At 49.1% G+C, this 20,995-nt stretch overlaps 7 protein-coding genes across 7 annotated transcripts; 3 read left to right on the top strand and 4 right to left on the bottom strand.

Annotated features, from left to right (window-relative positions):
* Positions 1 to 51: 51 nt before the first annotated feature.
* On the bottom strand, positions 52 to 1,790 carry BDR25DRAFT_378191 (MFS multidrug transporter-like protein; the record flags this gene model as incomplete). The annotated part of the gene is made up of 5 exons (XM_033697529.1): positions 52 to 356; positions 404 to 768; positions 852 to 1,223; positions 1,287 to 1,614; positions 1,664 to 1,790. 5 exons carry the CDS (start codon positions 1,788 to 1,790, stop codon positions 52 to 54), a joined length of 1,497 nt encoding a protein of 498 aa, XP_033542792.1.
* A 988-nt stretch (positions 1,791 to 2,778) lies between these two features.
* Positions 2,779 to 4,210, top strand: BDR25DRAFT_318087 (uncharacterized protein; the record flags this gene model as incomplete). The annotated part of the gene is made up of 5 exons (XM_033691725.1): positions 2,779 to 2,986; positions 3,048 to 3,067; positions 3,117 to 3,221; positions 3,276 to 3,667; positions 3,727 to 4,210. 5 exons carry the CDS (start codon positions 2,779 to 2,781, stop codon positions 4,208 to 4,210), a joined length of 1,209 nt encoding a protein of 402 aa, XP_033542791.1.
* A 916-nt stretch (positions 4,211 to 5,126) lies between these two features.
* BDR25DRAFT_294557 (NAD(P)-binding protein) lies at positions 5,127 to 6,087 on the top strand (the record flags this gene model as incomplete). The annotated part of the gene is made up of 3 exons (XM_033688786.1): positions 5,127 to 5,176; positions 5,227 to 5,481; positions 5,530 to 6,087. Exons 1-3 carry the CDS (start codon positions 5,144 to 5,146, stop codon positions 6,085 to 6,087), a joined length of 846 nt encoding a protein of 281 aa, XP_033542790.1. The 5' UTR covers positions 5,127 to 5,143.
* On the bottom strand, positions 5,974 to 7,970 carry BDR25DRAFT_378184 (beta-lactamase/transpeptidase-like protein; the record flags this gene model as incomplete). The annotated part of the gene is made up of 2 exons (XM_033697528.1): positions 5,974 to 6,979; positions 7,106 to 7,970. The coding sequence occupies 2 exons, from the start codon at positions 7,968 to 7,970 to the stop codon at positions 6,372 to 6,374; spliced, it is 1,473 nt and encodes a 490-aa protein (XP_033542789.1). The 3' UTR covers positions 5,974 to 6,371.
* Positions 7,971 to 9,069: 1,099 nt separating this feature from the next.
* On the bottom strand, positions 9,070 to 14,025 carry BDR25DRAFT_238582 (uncharacterized protein; the record flags this gene model as incomplete). The annotated part of the gene is made up of 2 exons (XM_033685642.1): positions 9,070 to 13,831; positions 13,883 to 14,025. The coding sequence occupies 2 exons, from the start codon at positions 14,023 to 14,025 to the stop codon at positions 9,070 to 9,072; spliced, it is 4,905 nt and encodes a 1,634-aa protein (XP_033542788.1).
* A 914-nt stretch (positions 14,026 to 14,939) lies between these two features.
* On the top strand, positions 14,940 to 15,772 carry BDR25DRAFT_81410 (putative ubiquitin-conjugating enzyme E2). The gene is made up of 4 exons (XM_033699089.1): positions 14,940 to 15,090; positions 15,157 to 15,245; positions 15,309 to 15,440; positions 15,492 to 15,772. The coding sequence occupies exons 1-4, from the start codon at positions 15,038 to 15,040 to the stop codon at positions 15,665 to 15,667; spliced, it is 450 nt and encodes a 149-aa protein (XP_033542787.1). The 5' UTR covers positions 14,940 to 15,037; the 3' UTR covers positions 15,668 to 15,772.
* Positions 15,773 to 17,449: 1,677 nt separating this feature from the next.
* BDR25DRAFT_360105 (uncharacterized protein) lies at positions 17,450 to 20,566 on the bottom strand (the record flags this gene model as incomplete). The annotated part of the gene is made up of 25 exons (XM_033696195.1): positions 17,450 to 17,525; positions 17,577 to 17,586; positions 17,699 to 17,759; positions 17,823 to 17,838; positions 17,867 to 17,952; positions 17,987 to 18,070; positions 18,117 to 18,178; positions 18,219 to 18,243; positions 18,281 to 18,352; positions 18,407 to 18,504; positions 18,555 to 18,672; positions 18,726 to 18,861; positions 18,930 to 18,989; positions 19,058 to 19,154; positions 19,210 to 19,298; positions 19,330 to 19,376; positions 19,409 to 19,464; positions 19,497 to 19,528; positions 19,587 to 19,869; positions 19,942 to 19,999; positions 20,028 to 20,082; positions 20,145 to 20,171; positions 20,202 to 20,251; positions 20,283 to 20,466; positions 20,529 to 20,566. 25 exons carry the CDS (start codon positions 20,564 to 20,566, stop codon positions 17,450 to 17,452), a joined length of 1,920 nt encoding a protein of 639 aa, XP_033542786.1.
* Between the last annotated feature and the right edge of the window lie 429 nt (positions 20,567 to 20,995).

Below are 20,995 nucleotides of genomic sequence, written 5' to 3'. Positions count from 1 at the left end.
CATTTGACTTCGAACGCATCACTCTTCCAGAATTAGAAGAGCTAATTCATCTTAAACTCTAATTTGTGGCTTCTTCCACGTAATGAGCGAAGCTAGTACCTGTCCTGCAGAGAATCCACAGAGAATTCGCATGACTGATCGATGGCTAATTGCTAATGTGGTCGTCATAAAATCTTGCACCTCTGGTGGTGCATTTCGAAGAGCTTGTGGCGAGTCCAAGACTGCCTTTATCTGTGCTGGAGAAAAGAGGTGGCCAAGCGATGAATTTAGACGGCTGTTCATGACCGATGTAGCAATGGCGACACCAATAGCTCCTCCAATTATTCGGAACTGCGGAAGGGCCCCCAAAGCAACAGCTACATCCATTCAGCAGAATATCCATGCACCTGTAGGTAATACTTGCCTGTATCCTGCTTTTCGACAGAGAATGGAGTCATGAGGGTCCCCAAGCTGATATTTGCCCCAACACCCATACCAGCCAAAACTTGATATCCATATTCGGCACGACTTATCCTCGTAGATATTGGCAATGTACCTAGGAGTATGTATGCAACTAGCTGCAAAATTGACCCACTCAAAAGCAGATAGACTGGAGGCACTTTTGCCTTCGCGATGATCGAGACGATCACACCGCCAATAGGGGATGCAAATGTGAAAGGCATGAGATGAATCCCAGCCTGCAGTGGTGAAGAACCGTTCACAATCTCAAACTTTTGGGGAAGTTCGAGAACAGTAACGAACCATACAGCGCCTAAGGAGATACCATTCCTCGTGGTAGTTGTTAGCAAGTGGCTGAGTAGACATATCTGCTTTCGTGGATAGAAACAAGAACATAATTGAGTATAACTTACAGAAGTAAACCCAGCCAAGGTCTGTTCTTCATGAATCTCCAAGGAAACACTGGCTGCATTGTGCCCGAGTCCATCGTTACTTTCCGTTCCCATATCAAGAACAATATCCAGAGAACGCCAGATATCGTCAGGAGAGAAATTGTGAAAGCTGATTTCCAGGCATATGTGCGACCTGTTTCTTGGAGAGCTGTGGTGAGGCTCAAGGTGCCAAGTAAAAGCAAAATCGCGCCAGGAAAGTCTATTCGTTGAATAACATGTTTGGGCTTCGATTCAGCATTCTCTTCTCCACGAAGTGCTCTCTGGCTATGATACGGGAAGCCATTTGGCAAACAAAAGGCAATGAGTGCTAAGGCTGGAACCCCTGCTGGGATGCTAATGACACATTAATTCCAAGGTATTCAAGTCAGGGGTAGTAGTGGGATAGAAAGCTCTTACTTGAGGAGAAATACCCATCGCCAGGAGCCATTACCACTAATAGCTCCACCAAATATCGGACCAAGTGACAGAGAAAGCGCATACACGAAAGAAAGGGACGCAGTGTACTTGACGTATTTCTCTTTCGGTACCAATTCGACAAAGATAATGGCACAAAGAGCATAGCCAGCAGCTCCCACCCCTTGAAACGCTCGAAATACAATCAATGGTGTAATCGATTGAGCCGCACTGCAGGCTGCAGAGGAAATGATGAAAATAGCGAATACGGGTAGGATGACAGCTTTGCGTCCGAAAATATCGCTCAGTTTCGCGAAAATAATGAGTACACCTACGAGTATTAGCATCGTTCCACTAAGTCATTCAAACATCACTCTCACCCACGTAACCTAGAAGATACGCAGACACAATCCAGTATGCTCGATCGAAGCCCCGAATGTCGTCTGTGATCGATACTAGTGATGTAACCACGATAGGAATTTCGAGATTTTGTAGAAATAGGTACATGCACAGACTGAAACATGATGGATTTGGTCAATAATTCAACTAGCCGTGTTCGGAATCATACACATACGCAACGGTGATGACACGGAGCCTTACACCTTTGAGATATGTGGTCTCGTTGTCGGCTGCTCCACCCTCTCCGACCTGTTCCACATTGGCGTGTTCACATGTTTCTGCCATTGAATTTGCAGACTAAAATGAATGGAGAGCAAGAAAGGCAGCCTCTACACACGCAAGTGATGTAGAACATATAGAGCACACCACGATAGAGGCATGAGGTGGGAGCACTTTCATGATGTCTCTGACGCAACAGCGCTTTCTAGACATGGGCAGCGGTGCCTATGTGGGGAAGGTATCTCTCTATCTGCGGAAGTAGTCTATGGATTGTTAAGTCCAATTTAATTAGAAGTGTGAGGATCTAAATGGGCAATACGTTGTGGTATGCCCTGCCCCACGACCGGGCTTGGCAAATACTGGCTGTTTTCTTGACAAAGCTTGATATCTGTTGGCTGCAACCATTCTTGGCACTGATAAACTATCCTCTAGATGGACTGGAAGGAGCGGAAACCTCATGGAATAGGGGGTACAGATGGATGACCCATCCATGTCCACCCCTGGAAGTGGATCCATTTGCTTCGTGACAGGCTTCCCAACGATGTTTTTAACTATCCTTGTCCTTGCGATCAATAACTGAGCGGTAATCGCGATGGCGAGCTTCATGCAGCCTACAGCACCCGAGGTACGCCTGTTTCTGAACCATTGCCTGATCCTATATACCTCTCCCTTCCCATCCTTTGGTTAGCGCTCAACCCTGGGAAAATCAAGGCAATTTGACTCAGCGTGCCATAGGGTCTTCGGACTCCGATGGGCGCGGAACACGCTTCGATGGGTCCGATAGCTTCGGACGCGTGATAGCGTCGAAGCATCCTCATGTGTTTAAGAAAGGCCAGAACACTAGTGAACCTCGACAAACCGTAGCCCACACACGACCATGTTGACTTCAAGCGAGATCGAGAAGTTGCTTAATGGGCCAGCGCTAGCCCCACCGAAGGGCGTAAAGCCAAATTTTACAGATTTCTCGAACTCTTCACCTTTGTACTTAGCCGTAACGGTTACTTGCATCATCATTGCCACACTCGCAGTATGGAGCCGTATCTACGTCAAGGCCTGCATCGTGAAGAAACTACATTGGGAGGACTGTGAGTTTCCAGTAATCGTACTACATTTCTCTCCGAGAATGAATAGCTGACAGCGACTTAGATATCATGGCTTTTGCTTGGGTTCGACATTGATGCTTCAATTGTCTTCAATATACTTAAGATAACGCAGATCGTGTTTCTTCCTTATGCAGGAGTCGTGTTGTGTCTCTACAACTTCGCTCCAAGTTACCATCAATGGGATATTCAGCTCAAGCGACTAGGAGATTGGCTCTATGTTTGTTTCACCACTTGAATACAATTACGCATTGAGACTTACCATGTCCAACAGTATATCTATATCGGAGCACCAATGAATGGTGTGATAATTACTCTGGTCAAGACTGCGATTATCATCCAAATCCTTCGTGTTTTCGTACCCCCAGGAACTCGAGATCTAGTCTTCTGGTCATCGCACTTCATCCTCTGGCTCAACGTCCTCTTCTACACAATCTGCACCTTCCTAGAGGTCTTTTCATGTTCCCCAATTCGGAAATCGTGGGATGTCATGCTCCAAGAAGGCCACTGTTTGAATACTGAGGCCATAAACATTGCTGCTGGAATTGGCAATGTTGTTACCGATGTAGTCATATTTTTCCTTCCGCAGTGGGTCATCTGGCGACTTTTAGTTTCCGACTGGCGTAGGAGAGCGAAGCTGGTATTCGTATTTTGCATAGGAGCCCTGTAAGCATTTAATTCATCGTGTTTGAATTTCCAGTCCCGGCTCAGCTAATAGCATATAGCGCAATCGTCTTCGCTTGCATGAGACTAGTGTTTGCCGTCAAGCTGGCCCAGAACGAGGACAAGACATACTATCTGTCAATTATAGGTGTGGTGTCTTTTGCGGAAATGATGAGCGGGTTTCTCATTGTGGCTCTCCCAGTGCTGCCAAAATTCGCAGCGTCAATGGTGGACGGTTCCAGCAAGATCAGCCTTTCTTTAAGATCTCTACTTCAGTCATGGAGAGACTCCAGGAGTTCGAAGGAATCCGGAAAGCATGGTTTTAGTGCTAGGAGCGCGTGGCAGAGAACGTTCACTTGGGTTCATAGTCGTGAGAGTGGCCAGTCTGGAGTGGTTGACCTCGCTCCAGCTCCGAGCAAGGAATCTCAGAATCCCAGTGAGAACGGGTTTGTGCTCGAGTTCCAGACTCAGCCAGACTATATCGAGCGGCTGAGTTCTGCGGATTCAGGACAAACAGAGAAGGAGGCTATGTCGCAGAAGGAATGAGTGACGATTGAGGACGGCCAATGTTTCTTGCTGGGGTTTGTAATTGTAACCTTGATATTGGATTGATCAATGGCTTTTCATTTTGTCTACCTCAAACGTTCGCGCTGCTGTGAAACTGAAAAGAATTTTGCTTACTCCCTCCATATTCCTCACGGTGTTGTCGAGACGGCTGTGCTAGTGCGGTGGAGGCAGCGATCGTACGGTTATACTGTCCACTCCGACAGGGCCTCGTTAGAGTTAGTCCGCCTGCTAACCCGAATAGGAATGATGGGTTGATAGTCAGATGTTGCTGGTGTGAATACTGTAATGTCACAGTTGCATCTAGGCTAAACGTCAGTCTAGACAATAATCAGGCCTCGGAGATAAAGCTGGTGCAAATCAGCGCAAATTAAATCTATAGTGTTGCAACAGTGTGCGAGAGACCTGTGTGGCGTTGGGGATGATGAGGCACGGATTATTGATCTAACATGCCTACTAAACTCCCTTAGAGCCCTCCTAAGCATCACGCTAAGGAAAGCGAATTGGAGCCGTTTTATGTCAAATCCATTCGTCCAACGATAGGGCTACCAGGACCGAAGAACACCAATTGCTATGTAAACCTTGGCACGACGCATCGAAGTCAGTCTAACCCTGTCGAATGGACAGCTTACAACATGAAAGAGGCAACGAAGCCGACGCAAGTGATATTAATGTTTTGGATCCTCTCATAAGCCGAATAACCCAGCGCTGTGGTCCATCCTTCTGGAATCTCGCCATCATCAACCCATCTAACAGTATCATAGCGGCTCGGCCCTTGTTCACCTAGCACATACAGTCGCTTATTGTTACACAATCGCCGTTAAGCAAAATTTCATATTAACCGCGTGAATCCCTCGCCCTCTCACATGCCTTTTCACCAACACCTTCAAACAGAATACCCCCGACTCGGACATTATGCCTCTCACCGGCACAGCCCTTGTCGTCGGTGTACGTTAAAATTGGTACCTATTAAAATTGTCAACTGATCGCCTATCTAGGGAGGAAGCGGTATTGGCCAGGAGACTGCGTTCGCGTTCGCGGAAGCCGGTTGCAAGGCCGTTGCTATCGCAGACATCAATGAGAATAACGCGCAGAAGGCAGCCGAGCAAAGCAAGGAATATGCTGTAAATCCCGCCTATCAGAGTTTCAGCATCAAGGTGGATGTAGTGGACGAAGACAGTGTGCAAAACATGGTCGATATAGCAGTAAAGGCACTTGGGGGCAGAATCGACTATTTTGTCAACTGTGCTGGTGTAAGTTAATTCTGGACCGCACCTCTGAGTCCTACTAACTGTTGACAGGCCCCAAATATGTCTAGCTTCCCGATATCAGACCTCAATACGAAGCACTTTGACCGTGTAGTTCGCATCAATCTCTACGGGACCGTCAATTGCATGAAAGCTGTCTCTAAAGCAATGCAATCCCAGGAACCCACCTCGTTCATTCCCGAGACGCGGCGCACAAGTCGCCATCCAGAGAGACTTCTTGGTCGCGGCTCAATTGTGAACCTCGGGTCTGTCAACTCAATCATGGCCAACGCTGGTAACATGTCGTACGTAACGGCTAAGCATGCCATTGTTGCTGCTACCAAAGTTGCAGCGCTAGACCTTGCGAAGGATCTAATTCGGGTGAATGTTGTCCTTCCCGGCGGCACTGATACTCCCATGTTGACTTCGACAATTGACCGTTTGCCTCATTTCAGGCAGCTACTCATTGACCGAACTCCACTCCACCGCCTGGCTAGCACAGATGAGATTGCTAATACAATAGTCCACATATGTAGTCCTGGGGCAAGCTACATGACCGGGGCCACAGTTGTGATCGACGGAGGGTTGTCGCTCAGCGCGGCGAGACTGTAGGGTGACAACCATTGACGGAGAAATAAAGAAGCCAAGACTGAGCCCACGCGAATGCACTCAATTGGGCACTGTTACATGTCGGATGCGGAAACCATTGAGTTGTCGAAGTCCGGCTTGTGGCACAATGATGGGGCAGGAGACACTCTACGCCCTCCAATGGCGCGAGGACTGATCATACCCCACTTGAAGGTACACGCATTCAAATTCTTCACTGATTTGCCTCAGTGTTGATACCTATTGGTTCCTGTTATATACCCTGGGGGGAAATTCTGTAGATCTTCTCACTACAGTCTTGACCTTCTTGTATCTTTTGCAAAGACTTCCGGCCCGTCCAAGGGATCATGGTGCCACCTCAAGCAATCCACACCACCTTCATTCACTCCAAACGTAATAATATGGAATGCAGGAAGAAGGTGTGGCCACATGGCTTTCTCGCACAACTCTCTTTCACGGCTAACCGGCCAGTAGAATACATTCCCGTCATACGGGAAAAGGTCGTATGCAACCCGAGCCTTGTTCTGGACTGTGATGTGCAGCCCTCTCTGTGTCGTATCGACCTTGAGAAAGAAGTTTCCCGCCGAGTTTGTATAGACACCTGCATACATTTGAAGCGGTAAAGAAGGTGGTTTCAAAGTCCGGCTTTGCTCTAAAGAGGATGCGATCTGCCGGTAGATGGCCAAGCTCATTTTCTGACCCATCTCTGCCATACGAACGAGATTAGGGCGAGGCTCGCCCAGGAGTACTCCAAGAAGACACTGAGCGGATAGGTCGGTTGCGTCTAGTTTGGGCGTCGCGTTGGTGAGAACAATGACGCCGCTGTTTGATCGTGGAACGAGGAACATAGAGCCCAGAAACCCAGGAATACTCATAGTGTGGTGATAAACCTCGACGCCTATTAGAGTTTCACCAAATATTGGAATCTTGTCGCCAAAAAGGGGGAGATTCCAGCTTGCGATGCTGAGGTTCCCAGGTAGTTTCGTTCGGTACAATCCAAGGCAGTAGTCTTGGTTGCCGAAACCTGAACTACGAGCCTTGATTTGGGGTTCGAAGATTGTCCTCATATGAGTAAAGGGCGACCCTGGCGTGGTGTTCACATTATGGGAGCTTTGGTGACTGTGCGCAGAAAGGAGCTCGATGTAGATGGTGAGCAAGTCATTGAGTGAAGCTTTCCCGCCAGCGCCGGCAGTGATACCGGATTCATCCGTCCAAGGATTGATCTCAATCTTTGCTGCAGTGCCGTTGTCACGAACAGCATGTGGAGCGACCACATTTTCTCCATGAGGGATACTGAAAGTGGTATTCTTGAGCCCAAGCGGGGTGATCATGGTTTCCTGGATGAGTGTCCCAAATGGTTTCCCGGTAACTGTCTCAATGATGATCTGAACCAAGATGTAGTTCCATTGAGAGTATAGGAAGGATGCTCGAAAAGGTTTAACTGCTTTAAGATGGCACGCCATATGCACCATTTCGTTTTTCCCAAGCAGAAGCTCGCCGTTCTGTTGAGTCCAAAAGAAAGCGGCGACAGCCAAACCGGTTCGGTTTGCAATCAGATCTCTCAACGTTGTCAGCCGTCCGATGTCATCTTCTCGATTGAATCCTGGTAGATACTCCCGCACGGGTACATCCCAGCCAAGTATCCCGTCATGCACGAGTTTTGCAACCGTAGAGACGGTTAGTATTTTAAGCATTGATGCTACGTAGTACACAGAGTCATCGTTGGGCGGACTCGACTTAGAGACATCTTTGCGACCGAAATGTGCGGTATGAATAACTTTGCCCTGATGGAACACTCCTAAAGACAGCGCCGGAGAGCCGCTGAGGCTATGAAAACGGGAGATCTGGGAATTCTGGGCCTTCAATCGAGCAACAAGTAAATCATCCATTTGGGAGAACGATAGAGGAGAAATGGGATCGTGCGTAGGTTAAATCCGTTGGCAAGTGCAAGCGAAGGCGGGAGCTCAGAATATATAGGCTGCAACAGTTACAAGGATGCCATTTTCGGGAAACTACTAACCATGCCGCCCCCACACAAGATAATTTACGTTCCATGGTCTAGAAAGATATTATATAGAGATGGGAGTATCGTTCACTGAAGTAGTCAAATTTTTCTGGATATGCATAGACGCCATGAAATATTTGTTCCTCGGTGGCGCCTGGCAGCGCCCCAGTTTCCAAGATTGGGATGATCGAGAGTTTAGCATAGATATCCGAAGTGTACTGCAATTTCTAATCCCTACGACCGGACTCGACATGCCTTCGAATCTCTAGCTTCGAGATCTCATAGACAAGGAAGATTTAGGTTGTATTTGAGCAGAAACATGAGGACTGTCCCTAATATTCTGTGAACCGCAATTTCTAGAGCCAATGAGTATTCAAACTAATTGATGAACCCCTTGCCCACCTATTTGCACTACAATCTTTAGTTCCGATGACTAGTCTCAGAATTCAGCCTTGTCGTCCCAGCGCACTTCAGCCTTGATGTGAATCGGTATGCATAGAAAGCCGTATTAAGGGTTAGGAAGCGGCCCTCTTTGGGAGGCCTTGTATCCGGGGGAGGGATACGCCGGGTAATATGTTAAAAGACGTTCGTATTGAGGATGTGTGGACTTTCAGGAATCCGACGTCAACATGAAAGCAAGTTGGTCCCATAAGTGAAGATATGTATTACAAAAGATAGCGCTGCGAAGGTACTGTATCTACAGAAGCATTATATATCGTACAAACTTACACAGTTGTTGAATACATGGTATTAGGATCTCCCATACGTCCTTCTCCCTATCCTCAAACTCCATAAAAATCATATCCCTCCTCCCCCATTAAAGAAAAATACCGTGAGCTCGAATATTAACCTATTAACCAATATCTCCGCTCCTAAATAACCATCCCGTAACCTCAAATAATAGAAGCCTATATCCTTCCAAATATTAAATATCCCCCTCCTAAATCACCCCCACCCTAAAATAATAATCATGTCCGTCCCCTCTAAGTAATCCCCTCCTCAAACCTCCGCCTCCTCTTCCCCTTCTCCCCAATTTTAACTCCAACATCGTCCCTCCACACCCCTATCCCATCCCCATAACCCCCTTCATACCCATACAGTTCCTTTCTCTCATTCTCCACAGGCACCGCACTCTGCCTCCTACTCATCGGATCCTCGAACACAGGCATCCATCCCCCACGCTCACTCCACCCTCCTCTATACTCCCCCTCTCCTTCCGCACTCCTATCACCATCGTCATCGCCGCCATCGTCAAGCCCGCAGCCACAGCCACAGCCGACAACACACTCACTATCACTAACAGTGTCATCGATGCCCCAGTCGAAGGAGGAGTTGGCGCGGGAGATGGATTTGAGAGGTGGAAGGCATTCGAAATGCGCAATGTGGCCGCATCCGGGACAGAGGTAGAAGCGGCCGGAGACGCGGATCCAGCATATACTGCAGGAATAGACGACAGTTTTCTTGTTGCTGTTGTTCTTCTCCCGACTCGCTGCACCGACGCGGGAGATGTTTGAGATTGAGCGGTTGAAGCTTGGTTGTTGTTGTTGTTGTTGTTGCTGTTGTTGCTGCTGCTGCTGAAATTGCTGTGGTTTAAGTTTACTCTCCGCCGCCCCATCGAAGCTTAATGTGGGAAACCCGCTAGCCTCCCCGCTATCCTTGTCCACGGGCTCGGGGATCGAGAGACGCAGGTATTGTTCCGAGCCAAGAAACACATCTGGCGGAATCGGCATATCCGGTTCATTTCCCAGGTTCGGTGACTGCATACTCATCTTAGGCTGGAATTCAACAGCTTCTGGATTAAACCAAAAACTCCTTGGAGATGCAGGCTGCGAACGACCGAACTGCGAATTCCCATGTGGCGGTGCAAGCGTAGAACTCCGGGACATTGGCGCCGAATTTTGGCCAGAGTGGTGATCTCCTTCCGCGCCTTTCAATGCAAGGTGCATGGATCCGGCTTTCGAGGAACAGCCGGAATCCGGTGGGAAGTATGATATCAATCCGTTGAATTTGAGGACTTCGGCTCGTTTGGTGATGATGCCCCAGCAACTGAGCATTTCGGCGTATTGATCTCGCCACGCGCGATATAACCATCCTTTGGTTAGATCGAGGAGAGGGGCGCTCACGCACGCTTCATCGTCGAATTTGTCTTGGTTCTTGAGAGATACTTTGATGCTCATACCATCGTCCTCTTCATCCCGTAGTGTGAGGGGTGCTGTATACTCTGATGCGCTGTCATGGGTAGGTCTAACATCGTTGTACTCTGAGTCAGAGTCAGAGTAATAGTCGACATTGACCTGATCCGCTTGACCGAAGCTGGCACGTTTTCCGTGTTTCGTCGTACGTGAAGGCCCGGAATTCCGCTGCTCGTTGCTGCCGCTACTATAGAACGTTGTTGTGCCCCAAGTGACTCCGCTGGTTGGCGCTGACGTCGATAAATCACCTTCGTTTCGACTCTTCACTGGAGGCGATGATGGAACCGCATTTTGGAACGGCCGTGACAACGAAGCAAATGCACTAGCGAAGTTCGTGGACGTGGATTTCTTCACTATTTGCGGTTGCTCCGGCGACGTCGAGTAGGGTGTGTGGCTCGGGATGGACCGCAGCATGGGCACCCGTGAAAGATTTGGCGGAGTGTCGCCCGTTGAGTACGGTGTTACGGGCTCAGATGGGAAAAGGACATCAATACCCCAGGGACCATTCGAGGAACCATGTGATCCATACGTGTCGAGGTTCTTTGTGAGCCGGTGCCAACCGAATTCATTCACTGGTGTCGCATACCGTGAATACACAGGCGTCGATGGAAAGGAGAGCGTTGGTTTAAACAAGCTCCACGCTGCGTCCGCCGAAGAAAAATAGTCCAGTGAAAACGCCGGGGCCTCCATCGACATGGGTAGACTCGACTGCCGCATCTTGGCCATTGCGCTGGTGACTCCTTCACGGGCCGCCGGCTCTGAGAAAATGCACGACAGCATCGCTAGCATTTGAATGTCAGCCGTTCGCTCGAAATGATCGAAGATCGCAGGGATAAGCCAGGAAACAACTGAGTGATGCCCCCATTTAATTCTCCCTTTTAACTTGGGGTTCGTGACGGTATCTGCCTCATCGAATTGGAGGTCCAGGCCACTGTCCTTACGCTTAATTCTTACCAGTGCTCGTCTGGCCAATACTAACACCTGTTCCCGTCTATGTTGTTGCGGGAGAATTTCCAAGGGGACTTCATTATTCAGTATGAGTCTGCAAAGCTCCCAGACATCTGCCAAATCTTCAAAGCCATGCCTCCTCGCGACTGCCGCATTATGAACGCAAACACTAGGCCCATCGCCAAATACTTCATATTCTTCAGCAAGACATCGTTTGCTAGGGACAAACTCCTCCACCGCAGAACTCAGGATTGACACCACTGACTTCCCGGTCGATTGGATTGGCTTCGCAGCGCTCCCAGACGATGGTACAGAAGCCCTCGTTTGAAACCGTAGGGTGGCCTTTTGCCAAGCCATGGGGGGTTGGAACCTCCCAAGAGGTGCGCCTGCTTCATTATCCGAGCCAGAGGATGAAGAAGGCGAAGAAGAAGATTCCCAGGATCCTAGAGAACCAACGGCAGAATCGGAATCATCTTCAGAATCATGGCCATGATTACCGTGGGAAGTTGTAAACCGGCCGAAAGATTCGAAGATCTCATTCCTCGTCAGTGCTCGGCGCGGAAGGTTTGTTAACCGAATCGGTGCGGTTTGTGACAAGTGTCCGTTCGTATACGGGAGCCGGACCACTACTAGAGAGCCGGATGTTGCGAAACGAATAGAAGACTGAACAGGTACAGGAATATTAGTATTTGTTAAAGAGGAGTTCATATTTTCATGATCGATACCCTCATCATCGTCGTCCTCACTGGAGCTCTCCGCTTCCACCACTTCCTCTAGATTCGGTATGCTAGGACCTTTAGGATCTCCAGGCTCTTGGGGTATAGTCATACTCTCCTCAAGACTACGTTCGCCCAGGCCAAAACAGATCACAGCCTCGAGAGATTCACGACCCTGCATTGCGTAGTGATATGCGATCGATTGCATGTCCTCCCTCAGATGCCTCGCTGTGTCCCCACTGATAGCTGCGATAGTCTTTTCGAATTCTATATCGATCGGGAGAGGTTGTTGGATACAGTCACCATTCTCGTCGGGAAGCTCTACGATTCCGGGGTACGCGTCCGGAAACTTGATGATGAACCGAAGATAGACCAATTTCCTTTCGCCTTTCTTCTCTTCGGTAGTCTCCTCTTCTCCCCAAGGACCGTAGAAAGCCACAGTAATCCGGCGACGAGCAATGTCCACATCTTCAAATGTCACTTTGCTGTACCGATTGCCAACGTTTGAGATCTCAGTAGCGAGATCGTTACGAACCGTCCATGAGTGCTGGTCGTGTGGGAGGGTAGGGGCTGCGTAAGCGTTGCCATTGGCATCCGCTTGCCGTTCGCCGACCTTGACCCCATCCATCCATTGGATGTGGGTCTTGACACGACAGGTGCCATCCCGACCCACCCGCCCTGCAGTCATGGTAGAACGCTCTCCATTCTGAAAGGATGAGGTCGTGATGCGGCCTGCTAGACTAACATTCCGTAAGAGCGAGCTCAAACCGCCTCGGGGTTGAGGCCGATCGCCAGTAACATCTGGCCGCGGCGCCAGTGGCGTAATCGGAGGATCATCGCGGTAGGTAACGTATGGAGCGCCGACTCGAGTCATGGCAGGCCCCTCCTTCAATTTGTCCCCTTTCCTGAAGCCTACAAGATTGGATAGCAAATCCGGAGAGATTTTGTGGAGATGAAGGTGTTGATCAGAGCCCCATGAAACTAGCTGGAATTCGCGATTGTCGATGCCATCGTCCAGTGTTCCGCGTGACCGCCACAAGAACTCCTGTACACGGGCATCGTCGTCATGAGCTTTGAATAGATGTACCGGCGGGGTAGTTACTGGGACGTTTGCGGGACCGCCTGCCGCATGGGTATATAGATGAAGAGCGGCGCTTCCACGCTGGGGCATCGCGAGGATACCGTTTGGGAATGGAGTATGCCGCGCACGCCAAACCGGATAGTCGGTGTGTATTGCACGACAGGGGTAGTTGAGGGTAGCGTCCGAGTTGACAACGGAAAGGTCCCAGAGCCGGATGGTTTTGTCTAAGGAGCACGTAAGAATCTTGGTTGCGTCCGACCGGTGCCAATCGATTCCATATATCTTTGTAAGGTGGGCATCGATGGTTATGACCGGCTTCGCACCATGCCGCCTGTCCCAAATCCGTAAGAAGCGGTCATGTGATGAGGCGATGATGTTGTCGTCCTTCCGATTCCATTTGACCTGGGTAGCGCCTGCGTTAAAGTCCGCAAAGCTTGTGATCGGGCCCTGAGATCGAAATTGAGAAAAGGAACTTGCAACTTTGCGATCGGTTCGGAGATCCCAGGTGTAGACGAAGCTGTCAACAGCACAAGTCGCTAGTAGATCCGGATGGTGAGCCGAGAAGTTGATATCGGTAATTGCACGTGTGTGCGCGTGAAGAGTATGTTCGATAGGAGCTTTGGAAGCTGTAACACTCATGCCGAGGTTATATATTAGTGCTTTCTGGTTGCAAGTAGAAGCAATCCAATCGGCCCTGGAAGCAAAGGGACTCCATTGGACATCTGCAACATCCCAGCTGGTCCGATTGACAATATGTCGCGGTGGAGAATATGGGTTGTCGAGATCTATTATTTGGAGGCCATTCCGGCTGCGAGGCGTCAATGAAGCCATTAGATTGTGAGGGGAAAAGGAAGCTTACCTAGCTAAGACTACGTCACGTCCGCTTGGAGAGATGGACGCTGCACCGATATCTTCGTTCAAATCGATATCAACATCCCTCTCAAACGTGGTACTCTCAAAGGCGGACGATGGGCCTACTCGCCGATCCCCACTAGAAGTCATGTTGACTTAATGCACCACGTTACTGCATCATGGCGCCTTCCAGGTCAATGAACACTGGAGGATGAACGTGATAGGTCGCTTCCTGCGATTTACGGAAAGGGTCAAAAAGAGCCCTTCTTTGTCGCGCCTCGAATCTGGCACTTTCCGTCGTATACACTAAGACGGAGCAGCTATGGTGTGCTGCCTGCCAAGGGTGGTGTGGAGGACGTGGTTAATGGAAGAAGGAGAGGAAGGTGGATGGATGAGGCAGTTGATTCGGGTATCGTGCAAGACGCGCCAAGGCTGTCGTTCGCCGCTTCTGTGGGCTTCAAACTCCCTCCGGGACGACAGTAGGAGAGTACAGGAGCGCGAAAAACACCCAGGGGCAATGGAACGCGCGGTAGCACCTCAGTCAACAGCAAAAGGGCGTCCTCAACAGCTGAAAGACATTGATGGATTGATAAACTCGGCTTGCTGCAGCATTTCTTGGACAACAGATGCAAAGCACGCCCAGGTCACCAACTCATACTCCTGGTACTGCTGCGCCGACGGCAAGCAAAGGTTAGATAGCTTTAAATTCCACGGAAGGAGGCCGTCTTGTCGTCGATGTCGTGGAGCGATGTCTTGGAGCGATGTCGACGGCTGGCGGAATCCTCGGGGACACGGGCGGGGCGGAGCAGAGGGGTCGGCAGCTGTTGTGCTGCCCTCCCAAGATTCCCTACCAATCAACCACCCTACCCTGCGTGACGCCAGGCCGCCAGCAACACTCTTTAGTCAGTGCCTTGTCGTCTGCGTCCATATCCAGCCTGGACCGTTGCCTCTCGTGCTTCTCGTGAGCAAGAGCAAGAGTCTCTCCTGTAATCTCTCCTCTACCACCTTCCCTTCTCCCGACTCTCACGAGCACAAGACAACAGCCACCCCCACACTTGTCCCAAGCCTTAGACCTTTGCTTCTGGGTTCCCTGGAGAACCCCCAGCAGTTTCGATATCATTTTCTCGATACCACCTAGTCTACAACAGCTGCGGTGTGCAAGATGGCACTCCCGAAAAGAATCATCAAGGAGACCGAGCGTCTGATGGCTGAGCCGTAAGTCCCTCCCTCTAGCCTCGTGACATTTGTGAGCAGGTGAAGCTGATCACAGCGTGGATAAAGAGTGCAGGGTATTAGTGCCGTTCCTCATGAGGACAACCTTCGCTACTTCGACGTTGTCATCCACGGTCCCTCCCAGTCTCCATACGAAGGTTCGTAATTCAAGCCGTCCCGATACAGCGGCCGTCAGGTGCTAATCACTCTGCGCGTAACAGGTGGCATCTTTAAGCTCGAGCTTTTCCTGCCGGACGATTATCCCATGACTCCACCGAAGATCCGCTTCCTCACCAAGATCTACCACCCAAATATTGACAGGCTGGGCCGTATCTGCTTGGACGTGTTGAAGAGTACAAATACCGCCTGAGTGTTTGCTGGAGCGTTTTCGCTAACAACCTTAGGCAACTGGTCTCCTGCCCTCCAGATCCGGACCATCCTTTTGTCCATTCAAGCTCTCTTGGGGGCCCCGAACCCAGACGACCCGCTTGCGAACGACGTCGCCCAACACTGGAAAGAGGACGAGAAGGCAGCTATTGAAACGGCTCGCCAGTGGACCAAGGAATACGCGAAGCCGTAGGGCTGAGCGCCCAGGCCCACAACAGCTGGGTTATGTTGAGATATGTCTCGCATTCCTGATATGCCACAACCTTATTTCGGATACGGCGTTATGACGACATGGAAATGACTGGTTCCCATAGACGTGCATCTATATTTGCAGGATCTGAAGCGGAAGGCGTTCATGATACGGAGGGTAGTCTGACTTGTAGTGGGATCCACATTTTCCTGGTCAGGGCTGGTAGACGGAGAGCTTCACACGGGAGGCTTGGGTCTTTGATCCAGGTAATAACAAATGAATGGTTGAGCGTTGCCTCAAAAACGTTGGAACACATGCAGAGCGGAAGTGTTGGTTGAACCTCGCCCCTGCTAAGCCCGTAATTCTAACTTGTAGGAACCGATTAACTTTCTGGCGAGCAGCCCAGCTGAGAAAGAATGAAGACAAGGGGCATAATGGATGCCATCCAAAGATAAGCTGGTTCATCTTCTGGGGCTTCGATGCTCACGAGCAGTACGTACTGTAGAAAGGTCCGACGTGAAGACTATCTGTTAGAAATCCGTCTAACAGGGGTAATTTCGACAAGATCATAATAAGGAATAGCGTTTCGGGAGCTGATCTAAAGTTTGTCTCATTCATGTATTCATTATCCGAAGCTATTGGGTGTTAAATACAGCTGCTAAGTGCTGTGTGCTAGTTGCCATGTTAGCCTGGGATCAAAGCACGACGATCAAGAGTCTAAGACATCAAGGTCAAAAACCAAAGTCAAGTATTATCTAAGGCGGGATGTACCACCCTCCAGAGCCACTTTGGTGTGAGGAACCGAGCGATAAAGACGAGATGGAATTCAATCTGCCCACGAGAAAGACACCCCATTGCTGTCACCGGCTGTGCTACCCCTAAAACGGCGACGTAAGCATATGGGCACCAATTCTCATGATCTCTACCGTTCTCAGAAGATATATATATCAAAAGTGGGATGTATACATCGTCCGGAAGCTGCTGTAGTATATGAGGAACCAAGTGACGAAGACAAGATGGAATTCGATATACCCGTACAACAAACCCCAGAGTTGTGACCCACTATGACGCCAGAGGTAAGGGCTAACGTAAGCCCTGGGAAGAGCTATATTAAAAGACGGGTGTACTATCATCTAGTAGTCGTCTAGGTGTGAGGGGCGAAGTGACGAAGAGGAGATGGAAATTCAATCTACCCAGGCATACAATCATCATAGCTATAGCCCACTATGATGCCAGAGATACGAAGTGACGTAGTCTGTCAATAGAGTTACATCAAAAGTGATCTATCCATTTTCAGGAAACCGCTTCGGTATGAGGAACTAAACAACCACCGAGGAGATGAAATTCTAGCAGCCCGTACCTACAAAGCCCACAGTTGTAAATAGCTATGACGTCAGAGATTTATTGATGATACTGGAGAGATGTCGCGAGTATCGTTCCTAATGACCCAGCCGCAGAGTAGTTGATGGAGAAGTCGACTCGTGGGAAGACCAAACTCCTTAGATTATTCCGCTTGATAGAGGAATATCCGCTCTTCCTCTCCCCAACATTGCGGCTATTCTTTCAGCCTTCTCGAATTTTAAGCGAAGAGTTCGAAAAGAAGAGCATATTAGATGATATCGTAGGATATCAGGACAAGAGAGGTGATGCCCCATGGATTTTAGCAGCACATCTCTTTCAATGACTATTACCATGGCTAGCTACAAGGCACTATCCCCTTCTAGGTTACTACTATGCATAAGCAACTACGTCATTTTACTATCTACTTAAGCAGTTCTCCATTGGCTATTCGCCCGCCTTTTGGTCCTCCTTCCGGATGATTCCTCTGATCTGGGGTCCATCACCGCCTGACTTGTGTTGACTCCGTTGTGAGAGAGATAGAGGTTTGCTATCTTACAGATACTAGTCTTACCCGGGGGGCGCTGGAGCCTAGCCAGGCGGCCACTTAGTTTTACTTTAGGCAATCAAGAAGTTAAGAAACTATTAAAGAGTCTAACTTCTGAATATCCTTAAGATGCCGGAGATTTGTTCAACGTTCTTTAATATCCGCGAGCCAATTTAGTACCCTCTTGATTAGTAAATCGCTGCCTGGCCTCTAAATGCAAAAGAGAAAGGGAAATATGACGATCCAACCAACCTCTCCCCACATTTACCCCACATCGACATTGTTCCGACTAGAGTCAATCACAGCCTGCGCTCTACAAAAAAGCGGCTTTGTTGGGAGCGCGACCCCTGCAGGTTAAGATATGCTGTTCGCTCGTTTTGAGGTTGTGGCCGCTCTCTTCGGGCTACAGGCAATGGATTTGGGTTTACCCTGGGCACCTGAGTTATGAAGAGGCTATCGGAAGGCCTGACTACGAATGGCTCCAGGCGCGGGGTGCTTTTGTTTCGATGACGGAAAGAGCCCTAGGGGTTGACGCAGGTTACACATCCGTATATACCGATTGTGGACTGCGTTTACGTTATGCCCGCCCTTCTTTGATGTCTCGTTCAAACCACCTCCTCTCCTAGCCCCTTCGAGAGAATCAGCCATATATTAACTATCCAACAAGACAGTAGGGTGTATCATGGTAGTCGGACTATATAGCATCATGGCGGTACCTATAGACTGGAAACCAACATGGCATGGTATTGCTGTTGTTGGTGACAGAGCAAGTGGTCCCGCACGCTGACAGCAGATAGGAATTGCTCACAGGGACTGAGAGCTCTAGCCGCCGCTCTAGGTTGGACGTTTCCACGCACCGCTGAAGGAGCTCGCGAAAAAGGGAAGTCAGTGGGGTGCCGATTACGAGTATGTATGGAACGAGAAGAAAACAAACTTATGCCGTCACCACTAGGAACTTAGGGTCCGGGCGATGCGCTCCTGAAGGCTATGCGCAGGTTTTCTGACGCGTCAGGACAACCTGTACGCGTTCCTGCATGGCCTGTAAAGCTTCATCGTTGTCCCAGGGGAGAGCTTTCTTGGGCATGACAGGAAGGTAGTGTAGAGAGGAGATGGTGGATGGGTGCTAGTGATGGTGTAACGCGAGCGTGTGCTGTAGCAAGCGGGCCTCTCTTTCACCGACGAGGAAAAAATCTCCATCCCCAGCCAGTTGCGAAGGCTCATCTCCATGCAATCAGGTTGCAGACCTCTATCTGCCTCTAACATGGCCTTTCGGACTCTATGTCTCGCTACACCCAGCCCGGCACTCCTTAAACTTCATGAGCCGTAACACCCCAATACAGACAGCCAATCCGACGAACAATTCCGGAGGCCCTTCTCTACGTTTCAACTAGACTACGCTTGCAATTGGCCAGACGGCAGAATTCTAACAATGCTTGCCCCCTTGCCCCACCCCGAACCGCTCTAGCAGGTTGAGTGGCTTCTCTCTAGGGCTATTATGTCATTCATACCAGCTCTTGCTCTGCCAACATTTCAGCCTACTTGTGTCCGCCTCCCCCTTCCTCCCTTGCCGTTCTTCTTCTCTCAGCCACCAACCTCTTTGTTGCGCTGGACGAGCCCACCCCTATCTATCCACCATTCTTATTTCTTTATTTACTCTTACTGGGGGGTCTATTCCCCCCACTTCCATTTTTATCCCTTACTAGGGGTCCATGCTCCCACTCCCTATTTTTATCATTTTTATCAAGTACGCTGACCCATCCCCCTTCCTATGCTAGCTCACTTGTTGTGTACTGTGCTGACTCTGCTTTCGCGTGCAGAATGGAGATACTAACATCCATGGTCAGCAGAAGGAAATGAACCTTGACCAAAAGGTTCGTCCAGCTGTGGGGCACCATACCACATGCCATTCGGAGGCCTCATCGTGGCCTCACCCCGCTACATTCAGACTACAGCAAGGGCTTTGGTGGGGGATATCGGTGCTGGACAAAGACTGCAGATGCCGCCAATCGCCTCTTCTTTGCATGTTTCCGACCACACTCTCTTTGTCTCTCTGCGAATGCCTCGTTCTCTCTAAATGCTGGCTTCTCAGTAATGGCAACCCACCTGATCCGAAGATCCAAACCAACGCCGCCGGGTACTCCCACTATCAAGGCACACTTCCTATTTACTTGATTGACCTTGAGCACCTTTCTGTCGTCGTCCTCCCTCCCCGTACTGGGCATTGGCACTCTGTCTCTGCGTACCGAAGGAAAAACCTTCCCAGACCAATACATCGGCGCCATACCCTGCCCGCCGCTCAGGTATGCGCTTATGGTAATATCTTAACAAGGGGTTGCATGGACTAACAATTGTAGTCTGTCTAAACATGGTTTCTAGGGTCTGGGGCGTTAACCACTGTCTTGTCGAGCTGTGGGCTCTACGAAGTAACCCTTGCCGACTCGCTTCTGTTCCTACCTTCATTTAATCGAACCACCAGACTTCGTCACTGAACTGACACCCTTTCGAGTATTCTAGAGCAACAACACCTAGCTCGCTTGTCCCTGGATTGACAACCTCTAGCTAATTCGGCTTATTCCATTTCTGCTACACTCATACCTACCGTTGATTACGATGGGAATGGTGCTGGCCTCCACGGATGGCACCCAGCCCCACTAATTGTTATCGCTAAGTACGAAGGAGATAGCATTCAGGTCAAGCACACCCTCTCAGCGGTGAGAGAACCGAGGCGGGGACACAATCGACATTGATGATGGGTAGAGAGTGAAAGAGTATACACACTGCTTCAGGGACCTGAAGTCTAATTGCACTGCCGTCGGGGATAAGTGAATGAGGTGGATTTAATGTCAATTTCAATGTGAAGCAAGAAGTTGTGGACTCTAACTTATTTCGTTTATGGAGCGAGTGGACTGAAGGTATCCTTGGGTTCTGGATAGTGTGTTGTCATTGGTATAGCGAGAGATTATCTCAGCTAGCTCAGACGTAAGGAGAGAACCGAGGACGCACAAACCACCATGCATATTGCTACTCTAAATAGAGTATGGCCTGGGGGTTAGCAGTTTCTAACCCCTGTTAGTAGCGTTTCTCTCCTTAGCTGTCTAAGGGACTTTTGTAATTTTCTCTATAAATTAACCTACTTTAAAAGCTAAATATAATATTATAATTTATAATAGTATAATAAGTTTATTATTAACAGCTTTTAAAATTTAATATAGTATATAAATTTATAGTAAGTTTTAATTAAGCTTATTTTTAATAAAATCTAAATAGCTTAAAGGCATTAAAAATCTAAACATATGCAAAAAAAAACTTATCTATACCCTAATTTTACACACTACACAGAACCCCCTTTAAAAACTCCCCCTCTAAGAACATCTATAACTACTACATTCTATTACGCTAAATATAGTGCGCTATATATTATTACTACTATAAAACACTTTTAGTTC

This window comes from Lindgomyces ingoldianus (genome assembly GCF_010093535.1).
Source record: "Lindgomyces ingoldianus strain ATCC 200398 unplaced genomic scaffold BDR25scaffold_36, whole genome shotgun sequence".
Taxonomy (NCBI): domain Eukaryota; kingdom Fungi; phylum Ascomycota; class Dothideomycetes; order Pleosporales; family Lindgomycetaceae; genus Lindgomyces; species Lindgomyces ingoldianus.
Note: the sequence above shows the minus strand (reverse complement) of the source record. Positions and strands in the feature narration are given on the sequence as shown.

Coding starts and splice junctions, on each gene's coding strand:
- BDR25DRAFT_81410 (XM_033699089.1), top strand. CDS start 15,038: ATGGCACTCCCGAAAAGAATCATCAAGGAGACCGAGCGTCTGATGGCT. Junction 15,246..15,308: donor CTCCCAGTCTCCATACGAAG/GTTCGTAATTCA, acceptor TGCGCGTAACAG/GTGGCATCTTTAAGCTCGAG. Junction 15,441..15,491: donor CTGCTTGGACGTGTTGAAGA/GTACAAATACCG, acceptor TAACAACCTTAG/GCAACTGGTCTCCTGCCCTC.